This window comes from Budorcas taxicolor, chromosome 4 (assembly GCF_023091745.1).
Source record: "Budorcas taxicolor isolate Tak-1 chromosome 4, Takin1.1, whole genome shotgun sequence".
Classification (NCBI taxonomy): domain Eukaryota; kingdom Metazoa; phylum Chordata; class Mammalia; order Artiodactyla; family Bovidae; genus Budorcas; species Budorcas taxicolor.
In genome coordinates, this window is record NC_068913.1 from 39,744,801 (window position 1) to 39,766,597 (window position 21,797).

Here is a 21,797-nt window from a genome sequence, read left to right on the forward strand (position 1 = left end):
TCAGCAATAGGCAGTTATTTCAGTTCATCATTATACTATTGAAATAAAAGAATTATTGATTGATTTATCTTAAGATCCTAAAGTCCTATACACTGTATCTATGAAGATAATATACTGCATATAGGAATATAATAATAATATATATAATAGGAAATTATAGGCTTACCTACTTCATAAATTACTCCTGAAGTATTTAGAAACACCTTTGAGCTAGACCAGGGATATAAAATCAGTGAAAGAATAGCACAGGCTTGATACATTCCAAGCACTGAATTCTATAATAGACAACCCTTAATTTGAGAAATGCAATATTATAGAAAACTGGATGAGCACTTTCATTAATTTTGATTAGTCTTGATTCTCTTTCATTAATGAATGTGTGACCTGGAAAAAGGCACTTAAACTTAAAAAAAAAAAAAAAGAGGAGGGTCTTAGTTTTTCTGTAAACAAGATGATGGGTCTGGAACTAGTTAACTTTAGAGTCCAAGATTGTGCAATTATAAAGCCATCCACAATTTTGACCTGACACTTTGAACACGGGTGCTGCCATCGTGTGGTGGGTACAGTGATAGTTCTGCATTTTTTAAAAGATGTATATATAGTAGCGGGGAAATCAACAGAGCAAGCTAATTGAAGACAGATGGGCAGTCAAAGAGACACTACCCTATTTAATAAAGGTCAGCCACAGAGGAGCAATCAAACAAAATGATGTCTAACCACCTAGCAGCCACAGAAAATGAAGAGGTCAGAGAATAATTCAAAACAGATTGAATTGCCTCACATAAGATAAAATTAATTTACCTGAAATGCCCCCTCAATAAATGAGTCCCAAAATGATTCAACATGCTAGTATTTATTCTTCTAGACTTAGCAGCAGCAGCAGCAGTGTAGACTTATACCATCACATATTTATTTGATACACGCTTTTTTCTAGTTGGTTTTTGAAAATACAAGCAAAAATTCAAAAAGAAAATAGGCCTCCCCAAATGTAATTCATTAAGAAAATGGCTCCAAAAATGTTTTTTATTATTAAAAAAGTCTCAAATTGAATGTGAAATAAATATTTTCATATGTAATACACAGATGCATAATACATGATTTCTGAAATTCTGTTAAAGAGTTGGAAGAATGAAGAAGAAATTTTTTAAATTGTTAATTTTGAAATCATAATATTATGAAAAGTCATATTTAGTTTTACTGTTTTCAAGTATTATTTTCTACAAGAAATGTAGAGAGACATTATACTGAAATATGAACCAGAGCTTACCTCCTGTCTGTACACCAAGAGTTGCAGTCAGCTTAAGTGCACCCTCTAGTACCTCCCATGGAATGTTACCATATGTATTATTCTGTCACTCCAGTTTAGAAATATATATATGTATGTATATATATGTGTGTGTATATATATAATATTCATGGTCTGTTATGAATTCACAAGGCTATGCTCTCCCATGTTTCATGTGTTATCATTAAATATTTCTTTTAATCAAACCAGTTTGGGGATATTTGGGATGACAAAACATCTAATCAAGTGATCACATTTTTCTATGCAGTATGACAGATTAAAGTTGAATCTCTGATTTTAAAAGTTAACCAAAAAAAAAAAAGATTACCCAAAGTTTCATTGACAAAGAACATGGGGTAAATATATATATATATATATATATATATATATATATATATATATAAAATATATATACTGTGGTGTTTCTGATATTTTTGATTTGTATCAACACAGAACTGAATTTTTAAAAAGTGAGAAATCTTCTATATCACTCAGATATTTTAAGTTGTTTGGTTAAAGGAAAGAATTTTTAATATAATTATCATTATTATAATTTTTACTATCAATTTATTAAATATTGCTTCAGCATAGTTCCAGGATTAAGCTTTTAAGAAGGCTATCATGGAACAAATATAGGTAGGTTCTTCTTCCAATAACCGCATGAATCTAACAACTACAATTAAATATAGAAAGTGATTATTGCTGTAAAAGGTATATAAATTATGTGCTGTGAGAGTCTAGATATAGGAGAGTTCACTTCTGATTATAAAGATGAAGGAAATGTATGAAACAGGTTCCATCTGAACTGTACCTTTCCAGATGAGTATCATTTAGATAGAGAAAATGACAGGGTCAGAGGAAGGTATAACAAAATTGGAAAGAGACTTGGCTAGAGCTCAGGAGAAGAGAAACCAAATCATAGCGATTCAGAGTGAGTGGTCTGAATGGGCTTCAGTGAAGAGTATACAAAGGAAAGTCATAGGAGGTACTTGTGGAAAACAACAGACGATAAAGTAAATGAAACAGATTTGATAAAGCAAACTAAAGAATTTGACTGAAATCATGAGATGTCTTGAAATTATAATCTGGCCTCTAATAGAAAGTCCTTAAGCACTTTATTCATTGCTTTTAGGATTTTCTGTTGGAGGTTTGCAGAAATACAGATTTAGTTCAGTTTAATATAATTGATGGTTTCTTATGTGGGAGCTGATTCAATTAGAGAAAATTAGTAAAGAGATGTGTTGTTTCAAGTAACTGAAAAGGAACTATTAAAATATTTGGACTCAGCACCAGATCATCAAAACTGCATTTCTATATTTCAACCTCATTTTATGCAATATAGATATAGCCCTGTACAGGGAAGATATATTCTGCAGTATAATTGAATTCATTTTCAGAAACTAACTATGTCAAGCTATCTTTACATATCAGGTTAAAAAAAAAAGTACAGTCATGCACAGACATTTTATTAAAATAATGCCAAACATATACATTCATTTGAGTTATTCACCTAAATACCCAAAATTTCTTTAGATTTAACTTTACATGTAATTTCATTTTACAAAGGTGGACTTAGACTTATTCTGAAATTTGTATATGTTCCCTATATTTAATTTTCTTGTTTAAATATTACTGGTTTGCATTTAAAATATTGGCAATACTTTAATTGGTTTTCCACATGAAATTTCCATTTGCCTAGGCAATATGAAAAAACTGTTTCCTTAAATTTATTTCTAGCCTTTTTCATTTCCTATGATTATATTGTTTTACATTCTGTTCACATTTCTCAAATATCCCAGAAGAGGACTAGAGCTAGAAATTCATCAGGTAAAAATCAAAGTTTGCCAGAGAAAAGATTAGATATTTTGAAATGTAAATAATAAGACATCTTTGGATATTTTGATGTATTGTGAGATTTGTGAGATTGCTCAGGGATTAAAAAAAAAGTTTTAAATTAGTAAATTGATTTTAAAAATAATGTCTATTAATTAAGGTTTGTCTTTGAAAGTAATATATTGAGATTTTCCAGTTGATGAAATCACTTACATTCAGTATCATACTAAAAATATTAACAATCTAGTTAGTTAAATCATCTATTGACAATCAAAAAGTGTGATAGCTTTTCCTCGTTTATAATCTGTTGACTTGTCTGACTCACTGTGCAGTTTATTATACAGTTTAATCTACTTTATTGTGTTCATAATTTTATATGTCATATTACCCTTGCATTTTATAACTTTATCTTTTTAAAAAGTCTTTAACACATTAGCCAGATTTCTTCTACATAAGTTAAAGAGAATATCAAACAAGCATTATGATTATTATTCTTTTCCTGGAAGTCTAGTCCTATGTGTTACTCTTAATTCACTGGAGACTGGTTACTTAACAGGATTCAGGCACTTTTCTAACTAGCTATTCCCAATTGAATACACACCTGACATACAGCTGACTAATGATCAAATATTTCTTCCTTCTCTATTCTGGAAAAAGAATCCTACTATCACTAAAGTAGATGGTATGAACAATTCTGGTGGCTTTAGAGAAACTGATTGTTCAGAAATGGAAAGGAAGAAGTGAGAAAAAAACTTGAAACCTTTGAAAGACTTGATCCTAGCTAATCTGATAGTTTTCTGCCCTCAAATGATTTCCTTCACAGTATCTATGTTTTCTATTTTTTGGCAGGGGTATACCGCTTAAAGCACCGCCAGATTGCCATTGTGCTTTTGTACATTTCTTTAAGAAAAATGTTGATAATATAATATCATTAAAAGTTTATCAACTCTTTATCAAGTGGTGTGGATCCATCCAACTGCTTAAGAAACTCCTGACTAAACAGTAGAAGAGTATTTATGGAGGAGAGAGAATCTAAATCGTTTTGCAGCTTAAAGTACATCTAAAATTAGAAGAGAATCAAGGTGAATTCATTGTCAGGGACCAGATACTCTCGAAGACTGGGAAACAGCCATTGATAATAAAGCCCTGAAGAAGAGGTCTGACGGGTATAGCAAAGAAAATCACAGTACAAACAAGTGTGTGTTACTGTATTCCAGCTTTGTCTCCCTCCTGATTATCATCATTTTATGAGGGAGGCTTTATTGACTCCATTATTTTCAAATGAGAAAACAGACTTCCTAGAGTTACTTCAGCCGGATTGGGAATTCACAACCATATTCTGTGAGATCAGAGCTCACACTCCTAAAAGTCTGACCACACAACAGAAGAAAAACGATAGTTTCAAAAATCTGCCTAGAGCATCTCCCCAACCCCCACAAAAAAGAGGAAACTCTTTCTCTTCATTTCTTTGGCATCAAAATTTCCTCCCAAATCTCTAATCTAGAACTCTGCTAACATTACCATTCACTTATTGCATAATTTATAATACAGATTTATAATTCTTCTATGGGAATATGCATTCTTATGTTCAAAAATCAAACTCATGGGTTATTTAAAACAACTCCCACTCATAAACTAGGACATGACTAAGGGGAAGTAAATATCTTCAAATTTTAAAACCTGCTGGAGGCAGTTGGTAGAGCTACATACAAATAAGTCCAGAATTTTTAATCATTTCCTGAAATGATCTATTCTATTTTGCACCTTGACTTCTTAAATTATTGGCTATTAACATGGAAAATATTGAAGCAATTTTCATATATTCTGTCACTTCTATCTACCCAAGTCTTCCTAAAGTCTTTTCTCTATGAAATAGCCACAATTCTTATTTGCTTGCCATATTATTATTGTAATACAGTACAAATAAATCACAACAAATAATAATAATATTTAACTCAGTCTAAAAATCTGATGGTTTATCCCTAGAACTGATTTTGTTTTTCTTTTTTGTCCAACAAAAACAATCAAGGGCTTTAATGTTGCCACTGAAAGTTATTGGTTAAGGAAAAGAGAACGAAAGCAAGGTTAAGAAATGCAGAATTTTTGCCAGAGCTGTTTCTTTATAATGTAAATGAAGAAAAACGTTTAAGTTGCATTTGGAGATCAGTTGGAGTTTCATTGATTGACTGTGGCGTTGACTCTTCCCACACCATGCAGCCAAGCCCACCAATCACCGGCCTGCAGAAAGCTCCGTGTCCACTGGCTCCTCGGGCAGCAGCTTTGGCAGTGGGTATAGCGTGGACAGTGAAGGAAGCAGCAGCGCTGCAGGGGAGACTAATCTATTTCCTATTCCAAGGATGTAAGTGGCTCTCTTTTTTTTCCACTACAGAGTTAACAGCATCATGAGTAAGCTTCTCTTACCAATGAAAAGGAAATAACTAGATAATTATCCAAGTTTGAGTCAGTGTCTCTGAAGCACTTCCACTCTTTGCACCAACAGAAAAATAGACCATTCAGGAAAGATTGGATTAATTTAGTGAATTCTAAGGATGAATGCTGGTCACTACCAGGACCACTTAATCAATACATTCAATATTTAATAGAAAACACTGCTAAAATGATAACTTAGATGTCCATGGGGTCACAAAGAGTCAGACATGACTGATCTACTGAACTGGACTGAACTGATGCTGAAGGAAGTTCAGCAGCAGTAGTATGTGGATGCTGTAATCGTATAATGTATAGATTAATTTATTTTGAATCAGGAGACATTTAAATATATATAAAGAGCTCATATATTATATTTGTAATAGAAACACATTGGACTACTAATAATTTTTCAACTATAAATTCTTCTACCATTAAAATGGAATATTTTGAAGTGGAACCATATTTTCTAGAACAAGTAATAAGCCGTATATAGGTCCCCAAATAGATACTCTTAGAATAACGTTCATTTATAAAATGTTAAGCCTCGAGAAAATCATATTGCAAATAAAATGCAAAACTAAAGCAGATTGTGTTTAGAATGTGTTAGAATGGTTTTAGTCATATTGGTGGCAAAATTTAGTAGCATCCAAGATAAATCCAAGATAAATATGTTATCTCTATTCCAATATCAAAATCTAAACTCCCTGACTTTCTCCAATAACTAGTTGATAAGTTTTCAAAAATGCCGTTGGGCCACAGCTCCAGGCTCTAGGCCAGGGTGAATCTAGCCCACTGCCTGGTTTTGTAAGGTCTAGGAAGAACTAAAAATGGCTTTTGCATTTTTAAATGTTTCCCAAAAGCCCAGAAGAATAGCATTTTGTGATACATGATAATTGTGTGAATTTGAAATTTGTGTCCATATGTTAAGTTTTATTGGAATACGGCCCCACTAGCCTGCTTATGTGTTACCTAATATTGTCTGTGCTCTAGGGGCAGAATTGTGTGATTGCAGCAGAGACCATTCAAATCCTTCATTATCTGGCCCTTTACAGAGTGAGTTTGTGAACCACTGCCCTGGGCCTTGTTAAATTTTCTCTGTTGAGTGAAATCTTCTCTGGGAGTGGAACTTTTACTTCTCTTTGTTTTAATGTCAAGGTTTTTTGAAATCTTTCCTTTTGATCCCCAGAAGAGCTCTAATATTTAGATAATGGCTCAAGTTTATAAAAGCAAAATAATAGGGTAAAATAGATTTATACAGTGGAAAAATATGTTTATTTTGTGATTTGCAGGATATGTTTTTCCTTCTTGACTCAATATTGGATTATCTATCCATCTACTCTTTTAAGATGTAGGTTGTGGATTCAGTGGACTTATTTGTATTTAATCAGTTCATTTTTATTGGCAATGATTTCTAAAAGGGGTACAATCTCGTAGGTCCACACATTGATGATCCAATTTAACAGAAGAGAATTTCTGCAAAGTCATTGCATACCTGTCTCCAAGCTGTGAATATCGTATGTCAGTAAAGGTTTTGCACCACACATGACTTCCAATTTATCTGTACCTTTCAAGATATATAATTTAACACTGATGACAAAATTTATAACTTCCAGAGCATAAGTACATTATTTCCTCAATATCTGAATGTCTAAAGTGGATTTTTTTTTTACCTACAGACCACATTTCAATTTTGTTTTTTCCCATTTTCCTGTTTCTTTTGTAAATCAAAAGCTAGGAAATTATTGTTTTGCCATAGGAGCACAAAGAAAGTTCTCTTTTCTAAAGCATTACAGGAGATATGTAAGAATCAGTATTTGGTGGTTCTTTTATCTCCTTTTGTATCTAACAGAATTATTGCTTGGGCTAGCATAAATGTTCAATAACTACTTGGTTATCATTAACTTGGTTATCATTAACTTGGTTATCGTTAACTACTTGGTTAACATTATCGTTTGTGCAGTCAGAATGTTCCGAGCTGAAGGTTATTTATTGGGAATTCAAAACATTGTATCCTTTATATGACCAACAGTTATATTTCCTTTGTACTTCATTTAGCTTTTGCGGTGCTGCAAGTTTTCTGTATAATCTTAGAAATGCACCTAATATATATTTTGGCTAAATACCAAATGTTAAAATCAGTTTTCAATAGAAGCAAGTACTGCAGCTGAATAGCATCATTAAAATATTAAATCTGAACCTCAAGACCAAATAAAAAATTACCCAAAAAATTCTTGTTACAATTACTGAAAATTATACTTATTTTGTTAAAGTCTGGCATAGAATAGAATGGTAATTTTTTAGCACTCTGATCTACTAGATTAGCACTGCTAAAATGTTTCTCACTTTCACCTGAGTATGGCTCAATAACAGGTTGTGTTTTGGCCAGCTCTACTAACACAGGGTACTGCTAAAGGTAAGATTGCTACTGTTAGGCTTTCTCCCTGTGTAATAGTAGCAGATACAGCAAAGTTAATTTTTTTTAACTTATCAACTCTGTTATGATCTCACTGAAGTAATTACACAAGCTGAAGTTTTGTACATTGCTTAATCAAGACTTTTGTACATACTCAGATGCAGACATATATATATATATATATATATATAATTTCTAACATTTCTAACTTTATCCTTCACAATATCAATTATTAAAAATGTGTGCTTAAAACTTTGACCTAGGATTGTTATACTGGAACAATATACTGGCTTTCAAGGTAAAATAATTGTTGAATTTACATCAGTTCCTCTTTCATTATGTACAGAACCATTTCAGTAAAATGATAAGAAGATCTTTAGAGCAGTTTTCAAGTAAGATAAAATTGGATTCTTAAGAAATAAGGATGGTTACATTTTCACTGGTTGGGCAAATTAAATATTTTTGTGAGAATAAAAATGAATTGTTAGTAAATACTGCCATGTTAGAATTATTGTCTGGAAAGTATAATATCAAGACATTTCTTTGATCAAGCACCTTTTTTTAAAACACTTAAACCTTTTTAGTCCATCTCTTTAGAACATCTCATATAATTACATGTAAGGGCAATTTCGCAATCTTTTGTGAAACTTTTTCTCTGAAGAAACAAGAAGTGCCTACAGTCTTTTGGCAGTTACATTATCAGTATTCTGAACTCACAGGGCTCAAAGTCTCCTGAGTTCTTCATCTGTTTGGCCTGCCAAGAAGTTGAAGGCCAAAACTACAAATGGTTTGCAGCCATTGGCTGAATTCTAAAGCCATTATGTATGCAACTACCTATCAGCACTTTATATATATTGAATATTATGCTGTTTCAGTCACTGTGCTAAGCAGTTATATTCATTTTCCATGTGATTTTCTCACAACCATAGGGTAACTCGTGTTACTATCCTTAAATTACAAAAGAAGAAATAGTCTTCACAAGATAAGTAGATTTACCTTAAATGACAGCATAAAGTAGTAGAGCCAGAAGTAGAGACCAAGCAGGATGACTTCAAAAGCCAATAAGGTACACTCAGGAAGGATCTGAAAGAAATAAACATCCATATTGTTTCAATATTATTTCAAGTTATTCAATTCAAAATTTCCCTTCTCACCAAAAGATCTATACAACTCATCATAACAAAGTGTAGATCTAAAAAACCCTCCTTCTTGAGTTAAAAATGGTAAGAAAAAAAAAAAAATCCCCATTCCAAAACAAAATTAGAAGATTTCATGATGGTCTGATCTTTGACAAATGAATCCATGAATAGAACACTGAATTTTGAGGTACAATGTTTAGCCTAAATAGGAATAATGAACAAATATCCACTTTAAAATTAACATGATGGGAATCAATTTATTATGTTTATATTTGCCATTCAAGTAATTTGTTGCAGGTCTGAATATATAATGTCACATTCTATTTTTTCAAACTTAGACTTCACGTTTGCATTTAAGATCATAATTGAAGTATATAAACTTTTATTTCCTTTCTAAACAGAGGAAAGATGGGACAGAATGGGCAAGAGCCTATAAAACAGACAGGAGTAGGCATAGGACTAGCAGACACTGAAGGTAAGTTAAAATTTACTATCCTGGATTTTGGTTGAATCTGTTTGCTATACAGATTTGTTTGTTTGTTTGTATGTTTTTGTTTTAATATTAGTGTTGAATTCTAAGTACTGCTTATTGAACAAGTCAACTTATTATGAGTTCTGATTTTTTTTAAATCTGTTTTCCTCTTAGTCATTTTTTTCTAATAATGTTTCATCTTCTGTACAGCACTGACTCATAGATTTTAATCCTAGCGTGAGATTAATTCAGTGTGTCAGAATATAAGATCAATCAAAGATTCTTAAATTCTAAGTTGTAGTGGAAAATAGTAATTTTTGTGAACTATTTCTGCTAATGAATAATTGAATGCTCATAGTTTAAGTAAGTGCACAATGTAAAAAGCAAATAAGCACCATGTATAGCACATGATTAGTATTCTTTAAATTGTAGCTATTATTAAATTAGAAGTGGATATAAGACAAAGCCATTTAGATCTGATCCAAAAGAGTGATATTCCTCCAAATAAAATATGCACTTCTTGGGAGAGCCTATGCAAGACCACTTTAAAGATTTAGATCAAATCAATTAGACTTTCCAAGTATACTGGTGGTTCCCCAGCTTACCTTGAAAACTTATAATACACTCAAAATAGACAATTTGTCCCTTTGCCACATTTCTTAAATTTCTAATTGTGTTATTCTTTGCTGGTGGGTATCCATGTACATTACATATAATGACTGACATGACCCATTTATTCTCCGAAACCAGATGTTCACAAGCTTTAGCAGCAGGCGTTAGGATCTCAACTCTGTATGAGGCTTCATTTACCTGGCTGCGTGCATTTAAAGAACAAATAACCCTAATAAATTACTTATTCTCTTAAGTATCTTTGGAAGCCTGAATTTGATCACTCAATTTTCATTTTCAATGGGCCAGCACAAATAAACCTCTACTATTTTCGTAATATACTAAATTCTACTCACAAGTATTTTCAAATAATTGAGTATGTGAAAGCACATCGCCTAAGGATGTCAACCTAAGGATGTGGTGGTGGGGGGAGGGCAGCGGTTTAGGAAAGAGATCAAGACTTGATTTCATATTGGAAGTTTTATCAAGCATAAGGGTTTATATAGAAATAATGCAAATCTCATTTTAACTGGTATCTGGTCTATTTTATATAGGTATCTCTTTTACATGTAACTGTAACAGTGGTTAATATGAGTCCTTCTTAGGTGTATGAACATATTTTGTAAAGTCCATGAAGCAAGTGTAGAACAGAAATGACTTCCTGACCAAGAAAAAATATAGGTCTCAGAACTGGAGTCCTCTGTCTTGCCTTGTTTTCATAAACACACACAAAAAAAGTGTTGTGTTTTGTTTTGTTTAATTATTTTCTCCAAATATTTTCTCTAATAGGAAAAAGAAAATGGAGTTAATGATAGTTATCCCTCCAGGGGTTTGTAAATTAGAATATACAAGTGCTCTATGTAAATTTTTCATTTAATTTCATTTCCTTGTCCAGCTGGGTTGTTTAAAAATTAGCTTGCAGAGACAAAACTACAAAATCATTCTGAAAGACCCCCAACTAGAACTGAGTAGCAGATGTTACTAGAACATCCAAGGAGTCCCTCAGCAAATACTGTTGTTAATGGCACTAGGGTAAGCACTGGGGATGAAGCTTAGATTGTAGCACAATCCATGGTTGTTCAATCCATGGGTATGAGTAACATAAATGTGAACAAAAGGTGTGTCCAAGCCTTTTAAAATGGCAATTTAAATCCCTGACTTTTATTCCTAAACTTGTATTCCAAAATATGTGAGATCAAATTTATAATTTTATTTATTTCTTCTTTAATCATTTGCTTGAATATTCTTTTTCCACATGGAGGATACTAGGTACATAATTATTTCTGTTTTCTTCTAGCTCTTTTGTGGTGTGAAAGGTAATATTGAATTAAGTAAAATTTTTTAGCCATGTGATAAGGGGATAAGGTAATAAGCTTTCCTTTCCTAACTAGTGTGAAATACCATATCAATCATATTCAGAGTTTTCAAGAATGTTTATGTCTGGTAATGGACTTAATGGAAACTTTTGTTCACCTTTCATCCTATTTATATCTGTCAGTGCCTGTCTCGTTGTTATTCTTGTTTTATTTTTGTTTTTTCTAAATTAGACTGCTTTTAGCCATTTCTCAATCTTTAAAAAAAAAACTCTTTGTTGAGAAGCAAAGGAAGTTGCACATGAATATTTGTTGAAATTATACTATAATTCAGATACTGTTTTGAGGAAATTGACATCTTTACATATAGTATTTTCTTACTCATGGACAAGGTATATATTTTTAAATGTTAATATGAACATAACTATTTTTATATGTATGGTATTAGACACATTACTCAAATTTTCCAAGTCTCTGGTTCCTAGTCTACAAAAGTAAGAATAACAATAGTATCTACCATGAGTGTGTGCTGCCAGGATTGATGGAAATAGTTAAGGTACTTGGTACCGTGACTGGCTTATACTCAGTATATGCTAGCTGTCATTGTTCCTGGGGCTTCTTTGGTAGCTCAGCTGGTAAAGAGTCTGCCTGCAGTGCCCCCTATCATCGCCTGTTATCATGTAAGTGATCACTCCTGGCCTGCTTTTTCCCAAGACTTTTAAACTCATGTTTTCTAAAATGGCTTCTCTTTTTTTCCCTTGTCGTTCCAACAGAAAAGATGTTTTCAGGGTCCTACATTTTCTAGTTTGTTTTGAAAAGTATATTTATTATATATATATAATTTATTACAGTGTTTCAAACCATTTTTCTTCCCAGAATATTCTCATGTGATCTCTTGTATAGTAATACCTCCTCTCCATGAAGGATGGCTTTCCCAGACCTTATTATGCTTTCCTAAATCACCTGAGTTTAAAATTCAGTGGTAATGATTTCTAGTCCTTGATTACTCACTGGGAATTTAACATATAAAGCATATTCTAAAAACAGTCTATTATTAAAATAAAAAATTATTCAGGGTCTTTACCTGAGACAGATTCATCACCGGAGGTTATTAACTGACCACTAGAAATGAATTAAATTTATTTAATATTTCTTGACCATTTCTTAGCCATAAGCACAAATCAAAGAATTGGTAATTGCTAAATATAAGCCCAGAACATTTTAGACTTTCTGAAGTTAATATCTGTAATGGCAGGTTTTAATATTTTCTGGAAATGTCTTCATTGCCTAGAAGTCCCTGAAATACTTGCGTTTGGAGTTAGTGCTCTGATTTATTTATGAGAGAGAGGCATTTGAATCAAAACAAGGACTTTAAAACATAATAAAGGGTAGTAAATGAATATAAACCAAGAATATTCTCTTAGCATAGATGTGGAAAATTAACAAAAAAGACATATAAATACTACAGATACATAGTTTTACCTTATTCTAAATGCCTTTAAAATATGAATGCATTTTCTGATTCATTTTCATGAAACAGTAGGGGATATAAATATACAATAACGATTTCCACTTTAAAGTTATAGAAACAGAGACCCAGACAATGAAACTATTCACCAAGAGTCAACTAATTAATTGGCAAAGGTTAAAATCTACTGATATATAATCTAGTATTGCCTGACTTTTTCCCATTGTACTTTCCATCCTTTTTTAATATTAATGGTTAGAGCACTTTTGCATGAAAAATATTTTAAATTTATAAAACTGTCTGCAATTATTGGAAAGGAAAATAATCAACTTTGTTGCTGATTATGGCCTGATAACTAAAATTAATATCAATTACATTGTAGGCATTATGCAGCTTGTAAAACAACTTTAAATCTTGTTCTATCTGATTTTAAAAATTTCCACAAAGTTACTATACTCAAAACAGCAAGAGATATAAAGCAGATTCCAAATGTTTCTATAAACAACTAGCTTATAGTTGTTTAAAATACATTACATAATACATTAAAATACATAACTATGTATTTTACATAGTTAAAATATATTACATACAAAGGAGGAAGGATAAGCATTCATACAGTGTCTCAACAGCAGTAATAGACACTTAAAAGAGAGTCATGGGTAATGCCCTTGAAATTCCAAGTAGAAGAGAATATAAACTAAAATTCTATCCACAAACTACTCATTAAGTGTAAGGGTTGAATAAAATCAGTTTGGGATGTGTGGTGCTACTGCTGCTAAGTCACTTCAGTCGTGTCCGACTCTGTGCGACCCCATAGACGGCAGCCCACAGGCTCCCCTGTCCCTGGGATTCTCCAGGCAAGAACACTGGAGTGGGTTGCCATTTCCTTCTCCAGTGCATGAGAGTGAAAAGTGAAAGTGAAGTCGCTCAGTCATGTCTGACTCTCAGTGACCTCATGAACTGCAGCCTACCAGGCTCCTCCGTCCATGGGATTTTCCAGGCAAGAGTTCTGGAGTGGGGTGCCATTGCCTTCTCCATTGGGATGTCTAGTTCTCAAAAAATTTTAGGTCTCCATGCTACCTATCTGGAAGTTACTTGAAGATATGTTCCACCAACATAGAGAATAAACCACACTCATGCGTACACTTACCACCCAACATGCACACACACACAACTTGGGAACCAAGAGACAAGAAGGGTAGAGAAAAGAATGGTGGGGATATCAATGATGAAATGAGGAGACTCTAAAGACAGTAGTTATGCAGTAGGCAGAGAGAATATGTGGAAAAAGATGGTCTGGAAAAATACTGACAGTTCTAACTAGGTGGATGATGAGTGAGGTGTTAGTGTGGAAGGGGAAGAAAGGAATTGACAGGAGTTAGTATCCAGCTAAGTGAAAAATGCCCTTCAGAGGGGTTAATACACATGGAAATTTTGGGAACACTTAGGAATAGGTACATAGAAAGCTAAGCAAATTGTAAAACAAAGTAATAATCTTAGGGGGAAAATTCTTTAAGAACTCCATGAAATACTCACTAGTCTCAGAAGTGAGCAATATAAGTCACATTTATGTGCATGCCAAATATTAGTTCTATCATGATTGTGACATAACTATATTGGAAGGATGCTGCTGCTGCTGCTGCTGCTAAGTCGCGTCAGTCGTATCCGACTCTGTGCGACCCCATAGACGGCAGCCCACCAGGCTCCCCCGTCCCTGGGATTCTCCAGGCAAGAACAATGGAGTGGGTTGCCATTTCCTTCTCCAGTGCATGAAAGTGGAAAGAGAAAGTGAAGTCGCTCAGTCGTGTCTGACTCTTAGCGACCCCAAGGACTGCAGTCTACCAGGCTCCCCCGTCCCTGGGATTCTCCAGGCAAGAACGATGGAGTGGGTTGCCATTTCCTTCTCCAATGCATGAAAGTGAAAAGAGAAAGTGAAGTCGCTCAGTCGTGTCTGACTCTTAGCGACCCCATGGACTGCAGTCTACCAGGCTCCCCCGTCCCTGGGATTCTCCAGGCAAGAACGATGGAGTGGGTTGCCATTTCCTTCTCCAATGCATGAAAGTGGAAAGAGAAAGTGAAGTCGCTCAGTCGTGTCTGACTCTTAGCGACCCGATGGACTGTAGCCCACCAGGCTCCTCCATCCGGATGAGAGAAGACTAAATCTTGACAGACCAAAATTTAAATATAAATAAATTATAAAGGCAACACAAAATTACTTTGAGAAATAAGAATGTAAAAGAACCAAAGAAACAGATATAAAGGGTTGACAGTAGATTCTTCTCTGTAACTTTATTAAGGCTTGTGTTAGTTGCTCAGTCATGTCTGACTCTTTGCCATCCCATGGACTTGTAGCCTGCCAGGCTTTCTCTGTCCATGATATTCTCCAGGCAAGAATACTGGAGTGGGTTGCCATTTCCTTCTCCAGGGTTATTAAGGGTTGCTAAGTCACTTCAGTCGTGTCCGACTCTGTGCGACTCCATAGACGGCAGCCCACAGGCTCCCCTGTCCCTGGGATTCTCCAGGCAAGAACACTGGAGTGTGTTGCCATTTCCTTCTCCAATGCATCAAGGTGAAAAGTGAAAGGGAAGTCACTCAGTCGTGTCCAACTCTTCGCTACCCCATGGACCGCAGCCTACCAGGCTCGTCTGTCCATGGCATTTTCCAGGCAAGAGTACTGGAGTGGGGTGCCATTGCCTTCTCCGTATTGAGGGTTAGGGGAAATGAAAAGTTCGGTCAAAGTAAAAAGAGTTGGGCCATGGGAGAATTGATTTTTCATGAAGAAGTCATAAAATTATGTGAAATAATTCAATCTTTTGATATATGAGGAAATTAAAAATTAGGGATAGTGATCAAACCATATTGATAAGTATGAGGGAAAAAAATGGTATTGTTTACAATAAATAACTTCCTGAAGTGATTTGAAGTGTTAGTTGCTCAGTCATGTCTGACTCTTTGTGACCCCAGAGATCCAACCCAAGTCTCCTGCATTGCAGACAGATTTGTTACCGTCTGTACCACCAGGGAATCCTCAAATAACTTCCTTCTATTAGGGCTTCCCAGGCACTAGTGGTAAAGAACCCGAATGCCAGTACAGGAGATATAAGAGAGAAGGGTTCAATCACTGGGTTGGGAAAATCACCTGGAGAAGGAAATGGCAGCCCACTCAAGTATTCTTGACTGCAAAATCCCATTGACAGATGAGCCTGGTGGGCTATAGTCCATGGGGTGGGGTAGAGTCCGTGGAGTGGGCTACAGTCTATGGGAATGCAAAGAATCAGACATGACTAAAGCAACCTGGCACAAACTACCCCGAATAGTAATGAATATCCATTCTGCTAAAAGTTATGAGTAATAGTAACTTCCTACTATTAGCCTAAATAGTAATGAATATCCATTCTCTTGAAAGCTTTTAGCAAGAGTTACTACAACTAAGTACTCTATTTTACATACTCACTAAATATATTCTCATAGCACCAATGCTATATAGAGCAAGCTTTTTCACATTTAAGACACCTAACTTTAACTGATACCAATAAAATACAAAATCTCTGTAGACAAAAATGCTGCAGAATTCAAACTACCAAGTAGTTTTAGCATTTTATTCATTTAGCCAGCAAAAAGAAAATTTCAGAGTTTTGGAAAACGCAAAATTCATTGATGATAATTCATTTTTCCACTATTTAGATTATTAGTTACTTTTTCTAATTGAAAAATTCTGATTTATTTGATCCAGAGAGTCATTTGGAAATTTATATAACTTTCTATAGGAAAAAAAAACACCTATATTTGAGTAAAAAACAAATAGTAGAACTTCCCAAAAACAAAGACTGACACATCACATAAGTAGCCCTTGCTCAACCAAGTGGCACTTTCCCTAAATAAACCAATTTTAAAGATAAAAAAATAACACAGACATGAGATAATATATTCTGAGGAAAGTGCACACTACTTCTTTACTGTTTGACTGTTAGTTTCTAAAAACATCAATATATTCTATTATTTGCTTTGCAACAGTACAATTGTAGGAAAGAAGCATTTGTCTGTTTAAATCTTTTATTTTAAAAAAATGCTTTGCTATCTACCCAAGTCATCTTCTGCATTTGAGTATTTTCTTGCATCAAGCAAATGAAATTTTCGACTGTTATAATCAAAAGCAGATACTTTCTTATCCACTAAATAATATACCATTTTGATTTCTGTTGGAGAAGGCGATGGCACCCCACTCCAGTACTCTTGCCTAGAAAATCCCATGGACAGACGAGCCTGGTGGGCTGCGGTCGATGGGGTAGCATAGAATCGGACATGACTGAGCGACTTCCCTTTCACTTTTCACTTTCATGCATTGGAGAAGGAAATGGCATCCCACTCCAGTGTTCTTGCCTGGAGAATCCCAGGGATGGGGGACCCTGGTGGGCTGCCATCTATGGGGTCACACAGAGTTGGACACGACTGAAGTGACTTAGCAGTAGCAGTGATTTCTGTAATTTGCATTGCTCTCTAAAGCCCAGACAACTGTCATTGGTGTATGAAGTACTAAATGACAGTAACAAAGTAACATGGCTTTACCGTGCACATTTTATTATAACATCCTTGCTATTGAATTTTTTATATATATGTATATATATATATATATATATATATATATATATCCATTCTACTTGAAGACTTATCCTCTAAAGCCCTAGCATGTTCTCCTTAACAGCTGTAACCACAGCAACATTACAACTGACATTTATTTGTTAAAGGTTTTGCTGGGATCTGTAAAAATCTGGTGGCCTATTTTCATAATAACCCTCTAAAATAAATATTATAATATTTATGATATTCCCAAGGTCTAGCACAGAGACTTATACAAAATACCTAAAAAATAAACATTTTTGAGTCAAGACATTAAAACTCTGAGAGACTGAAGGATAAATCAAACCTAGTAATACACCTGTGAAATTGGAAGTTGATATTTATACAAAATATCTTAAAACTTAAGAGAGTCTTAAAATTTAAGATTCTTTTAATATACCTGCTATACCCAAATGTCTTTAAAAAGTAATGTTAGCCCTGTATGTTGATGGACAAGCTTTTAAGATCTTTACTACCCTGGAACCACAGAAATGATATTGCTTCAATTAAAAACTAGATTATCTACTTGTAAGTATAATAACTCCTCATTTTTATTGCTTGTGCTTTTTTCACAAAGCCCCATTGACTCAACAGAAGATGGTTAGTGCTGAGTCTCCCCTAGAAAGAACCGGTGCCCTGCAGCAGACAGATATATTCACGTACAGCTGGGCTGAGTTATGACAGAGGTAGATAAATGTCAGTACTGTCACTCTGCTTTAGGTTGGGTAAGGAAAGCCTCCCTGGCAGGGAATACTTTTTTTTTAGATTCTTCTTGAAATAAAAGTAATGAGTAATCTAATAGGAGGAGCGCTAGTGAGGTTTTTAATAAGAGGGAACTTGCTGTTCAAACCTCTGTAAGGTGAGAGAATGTGAATTCTTGGTGAACCTGTGGGCACTTCTGTGTGACTATAGCAGAGCTCTGTGTTGGAGAGACAAGGCTTGAAAGGTAATCACAGCTCACATAATTTGACAAGTATCAGACGCTGTCAGGAGGGATTTAGACTCTATGCTGTAGACAGGCAGCTGGAAGCAAAGGAAAATTCCTTGATCAGATTTGCTGTTCTGAAGGATGGATTACAAGGGATCATGTCTGCAGTCAGGGGACCAGTTAGGAGGCAATTCAGTGGTCCAAGTAAGAAAGGATAAGGACTAGAATACAGACAAAGTCAGCAGTAGGAAAAAAAAGAGGATAGACCACTCTGAGACCTCTCTAAAAAGACAAATAGGAATGGATGGTTTTATTCAAAAAATGATTCAAAATCAAAGTGCAAATAAAACATCTTTGGGCACTAGCATCTTACAGCTACATCACTGTAGCTGTAATGTGATGTAGTGATGATCACTGTAAGTGATCAGTAGTTAAACATAATTATGATTTAAAATGAAGAAGTTGAAAAGTGTTAACAGAGGTCAGTGTAAAAAGTGATGAAGGGAAATAATAAAATGCAAACCTACGTTCCACAGAATTTTAAAGAAAGAAATTGGCTGTGCTTTAAAGAGCCATCTGGTAAGCACTTCAGAGTACATTTTAAAGATGAATTAAAGAGTAAAATGGAGTTTGAATGAGGGAGAACACAAATTTTACTCACTTAACTTTGTCTATATATAGTGACGTTGGTCTCTTGTTCCAAATGTAGAAAGCTTGATGAATCAGATCCTTCTGCATCCTGATGAGTATGTGAGTGTGTGTACAGGACATACACTAAGGAGGAAAGTAATTATCAGTTCAGTTCAGTCGCTCAGTCGTGTCTGACTCTGCGACCCCATGGACTGCAGCACGCCAGGCCTCCCTGTCCATTACCAACTCCCCAAGTTTACTTAGCTCATATCCATTGAGTCGGTGATGCCGTCCAACCATCTCATCCTCTACCTATCCTCTATTTCATCCTCTCATCCCCTTCTCCTCCTGCCTTCAATCTTTCCCAGGATCAGGGTCTTTTCAAATGAGTCAGTTCTTCACATCAGGTGGCCAAAGTATTGGAGTCTCACCTTCAGCATCAGTCCTTCCAATGAATATTCATGACTGATTTCCTTTAGGATTGACTGGTTGAATCTCCTAGCAGTCCAAGGGAATCTCACGTGTCTTCCCCAACACCACAGTCCAAAAGCATCAATTCTTTGGCACTCAGGTTTCTTTAGTCCAACTCTAACATCTATACATGACTGCTGGAAAAACCATAGCTTTTACTAGATGGACATTAGTCGGCAAAGTAATGTCTCTGCTTTTTAATATGCTGTCTAGGTTGGTCGTATTTTTTCTTCCAAGGAGCAATGGCATCAGTCACCATCTGCAGTGATTTTCAGTTCAGTTCAGTTTGGTCGCTCAGTCGTGTCCAACTCTTTGCAACCCCGTGAATTGCAGCATGCCAGGCCTCCCTGTCCATCACCAACTCCGGAGTTTACTCATACTCATGTCCATCGAATCGGTGATGCCATCCAGCCATCGCATCCTCTGTCATCCCCATCTCCTCCTGCCCCCAATCCCTCCCAGCATCAGAGTCTTTTCCAGTGAGTCAACTCTTCGCATGAGGTGGCCAAAGTATTGGAATTTCAGCTTTAGCATCAGTCCTTCCAATGAACACCCGGGACTCATCTCCTTTAGGATGCACTGGTTGGATCTCCTTGCAGTCCAAGGGACTCTCAAGAGTCTTCTCCAACACCACAGTTCAAAAGCATCAATTCTTCAATGCTCAGCTTTCTTCACAGTCCAACTCTCACATCCATACATGACCACTGGAAAAACCATAGCCTTGACTAGACGGGCCTTTGTTGGCAAAGTAATGTCTCTGCTTTTGAATATGCTATCTAGGTTGGTCATAACTTTTCTTCCAAGGAGTAAGCGTCTTTTAATTTCATGGCTGCAATCACCATCTGCAGTGATTTTGGAGCCCCCAAAAATAAAGTCTGACACTATTTCCACTGTTTCCCCATATATTTGCCATGAAGTGATGGGACCAAATGCGATGATCTTAGTTTTCTGAATGTTGAGTTTTAAGTCAGCTTTTTCACTCTCCTCTTTCAGTTTTATCAAGCAGCTCTTTAGTTCTTCTTTGCTTTCTGCCATAAGGGCGGTATCATCTGCATATCTGAAGTTAGTGATATTTCTCCCGGCAATCTTGATTCCAGCTTATGCTTCATCCAGCCTGGCATTTTGTATGATGTACTCTGCATAGAAGTTAAGTAAATGATGTGACAATAAACAGCCTTGACGTACTCCTTTCCCAATTGGAAACAGTCTGAGGTTCCATGTCCAGTTCTAACTGTTGCTTCTTTACCCCCATACAGATTTCTCAGGAGGTAGGTAAGGTGGTCTGGTATTCCCATCTCTTTAAGAATTCTCCACAGTTTGTTGTGATCCACACATTCAAAGGCTTTGGTATAGTCAATAAAGCAGAAATAGATGTTTTTCTGGAACTATCTCACTTTTTCAGTGATCCAAGAGATGTTGGCAGTTTGATCTCTGGTTCTTCTGAGTTCTCTAAAACCAGCTTGAACTTCTGGAATTTCATAGTTCACATACTGTTGAAGGTTGGCTTGGAGAATTTTGATCATTACTTTGCTATCGTGTGAGATGAGTGCAACTGTGCAGTAGTTTGAACATTTTTTGGCTTTGCCTTTCTTTGGGATTGGAATGAAAACTGACATTATCCAGTCCTCTGGCCACTGTTGACTTTTCCAAACTTGCTGGTGTGTTGAGTGCAGCACGTTCACAGCATCATCTTTCAGGATTTGAATAGTTCAGTTGGAATTCCATCACCTCTACTAGCTTTGTTGGTACTGATGGTTCGTAAGGTCCACTTGACTTCACATTCCACGAAGTCTGCCTCTAGGTGAGTGATCACACCATCGTGCTTATCTGGGTCATGAAGATATTTTTTGTATAGTTCTTCTGTGTATTGTTGCCACCTCTTATTAATATCTTCTGCTTCTGTTAGGTCCATACCATTTCTGTCCTTTTTGGTGCTTCCTACATTTTATATTTTAAATTTGGTCACTTTATTTTTCCAGTTGCTGTCTCATTTCCTTATTTGGGTAATTGCCAAATTCTTGAAGATTTTACCTCTTACGTGTTTTTAAAATGTCTTCCTTCTTTTCTCTTCCAGTGACTGCCCAATTTTAGGTTTTCATCACATCGCACCCAGAGAACTTTCTAGTCTCCTAACTGTTCTCTTCCCCTACAGTATCATCATCTTCAAGATCACCTTTGATAGCACTAAT

At 35.2% G+C, this 21,797-nt stretch overlaps 1 protein-coding gene across 1 annotated transcript in view; it reads left to right on the forward strand.

Moving 5' to 3' along the window:
* Positions 1-21,797, forward strand: part of PCLO (piccolo presynaptic cytomatrix protein) — a 367,053-nt gene that overhangs the window by 324,994 nt on the left and 20,262 nt on the right. Inside the window, exons 21-22 of the mRNA XM_052638816.1 lie at positions 5,336-5,477; positions 9,502-9,575. Coding sequence (XP_052494776.1) covers positions 5,336-5,477; positions 9,502-9,575 — 216 coding nt within the window. The remainder of the gene's footprint in view (positions 1-5,335; positions 5,478-9,501; positions 9,576-21,797) is intronic.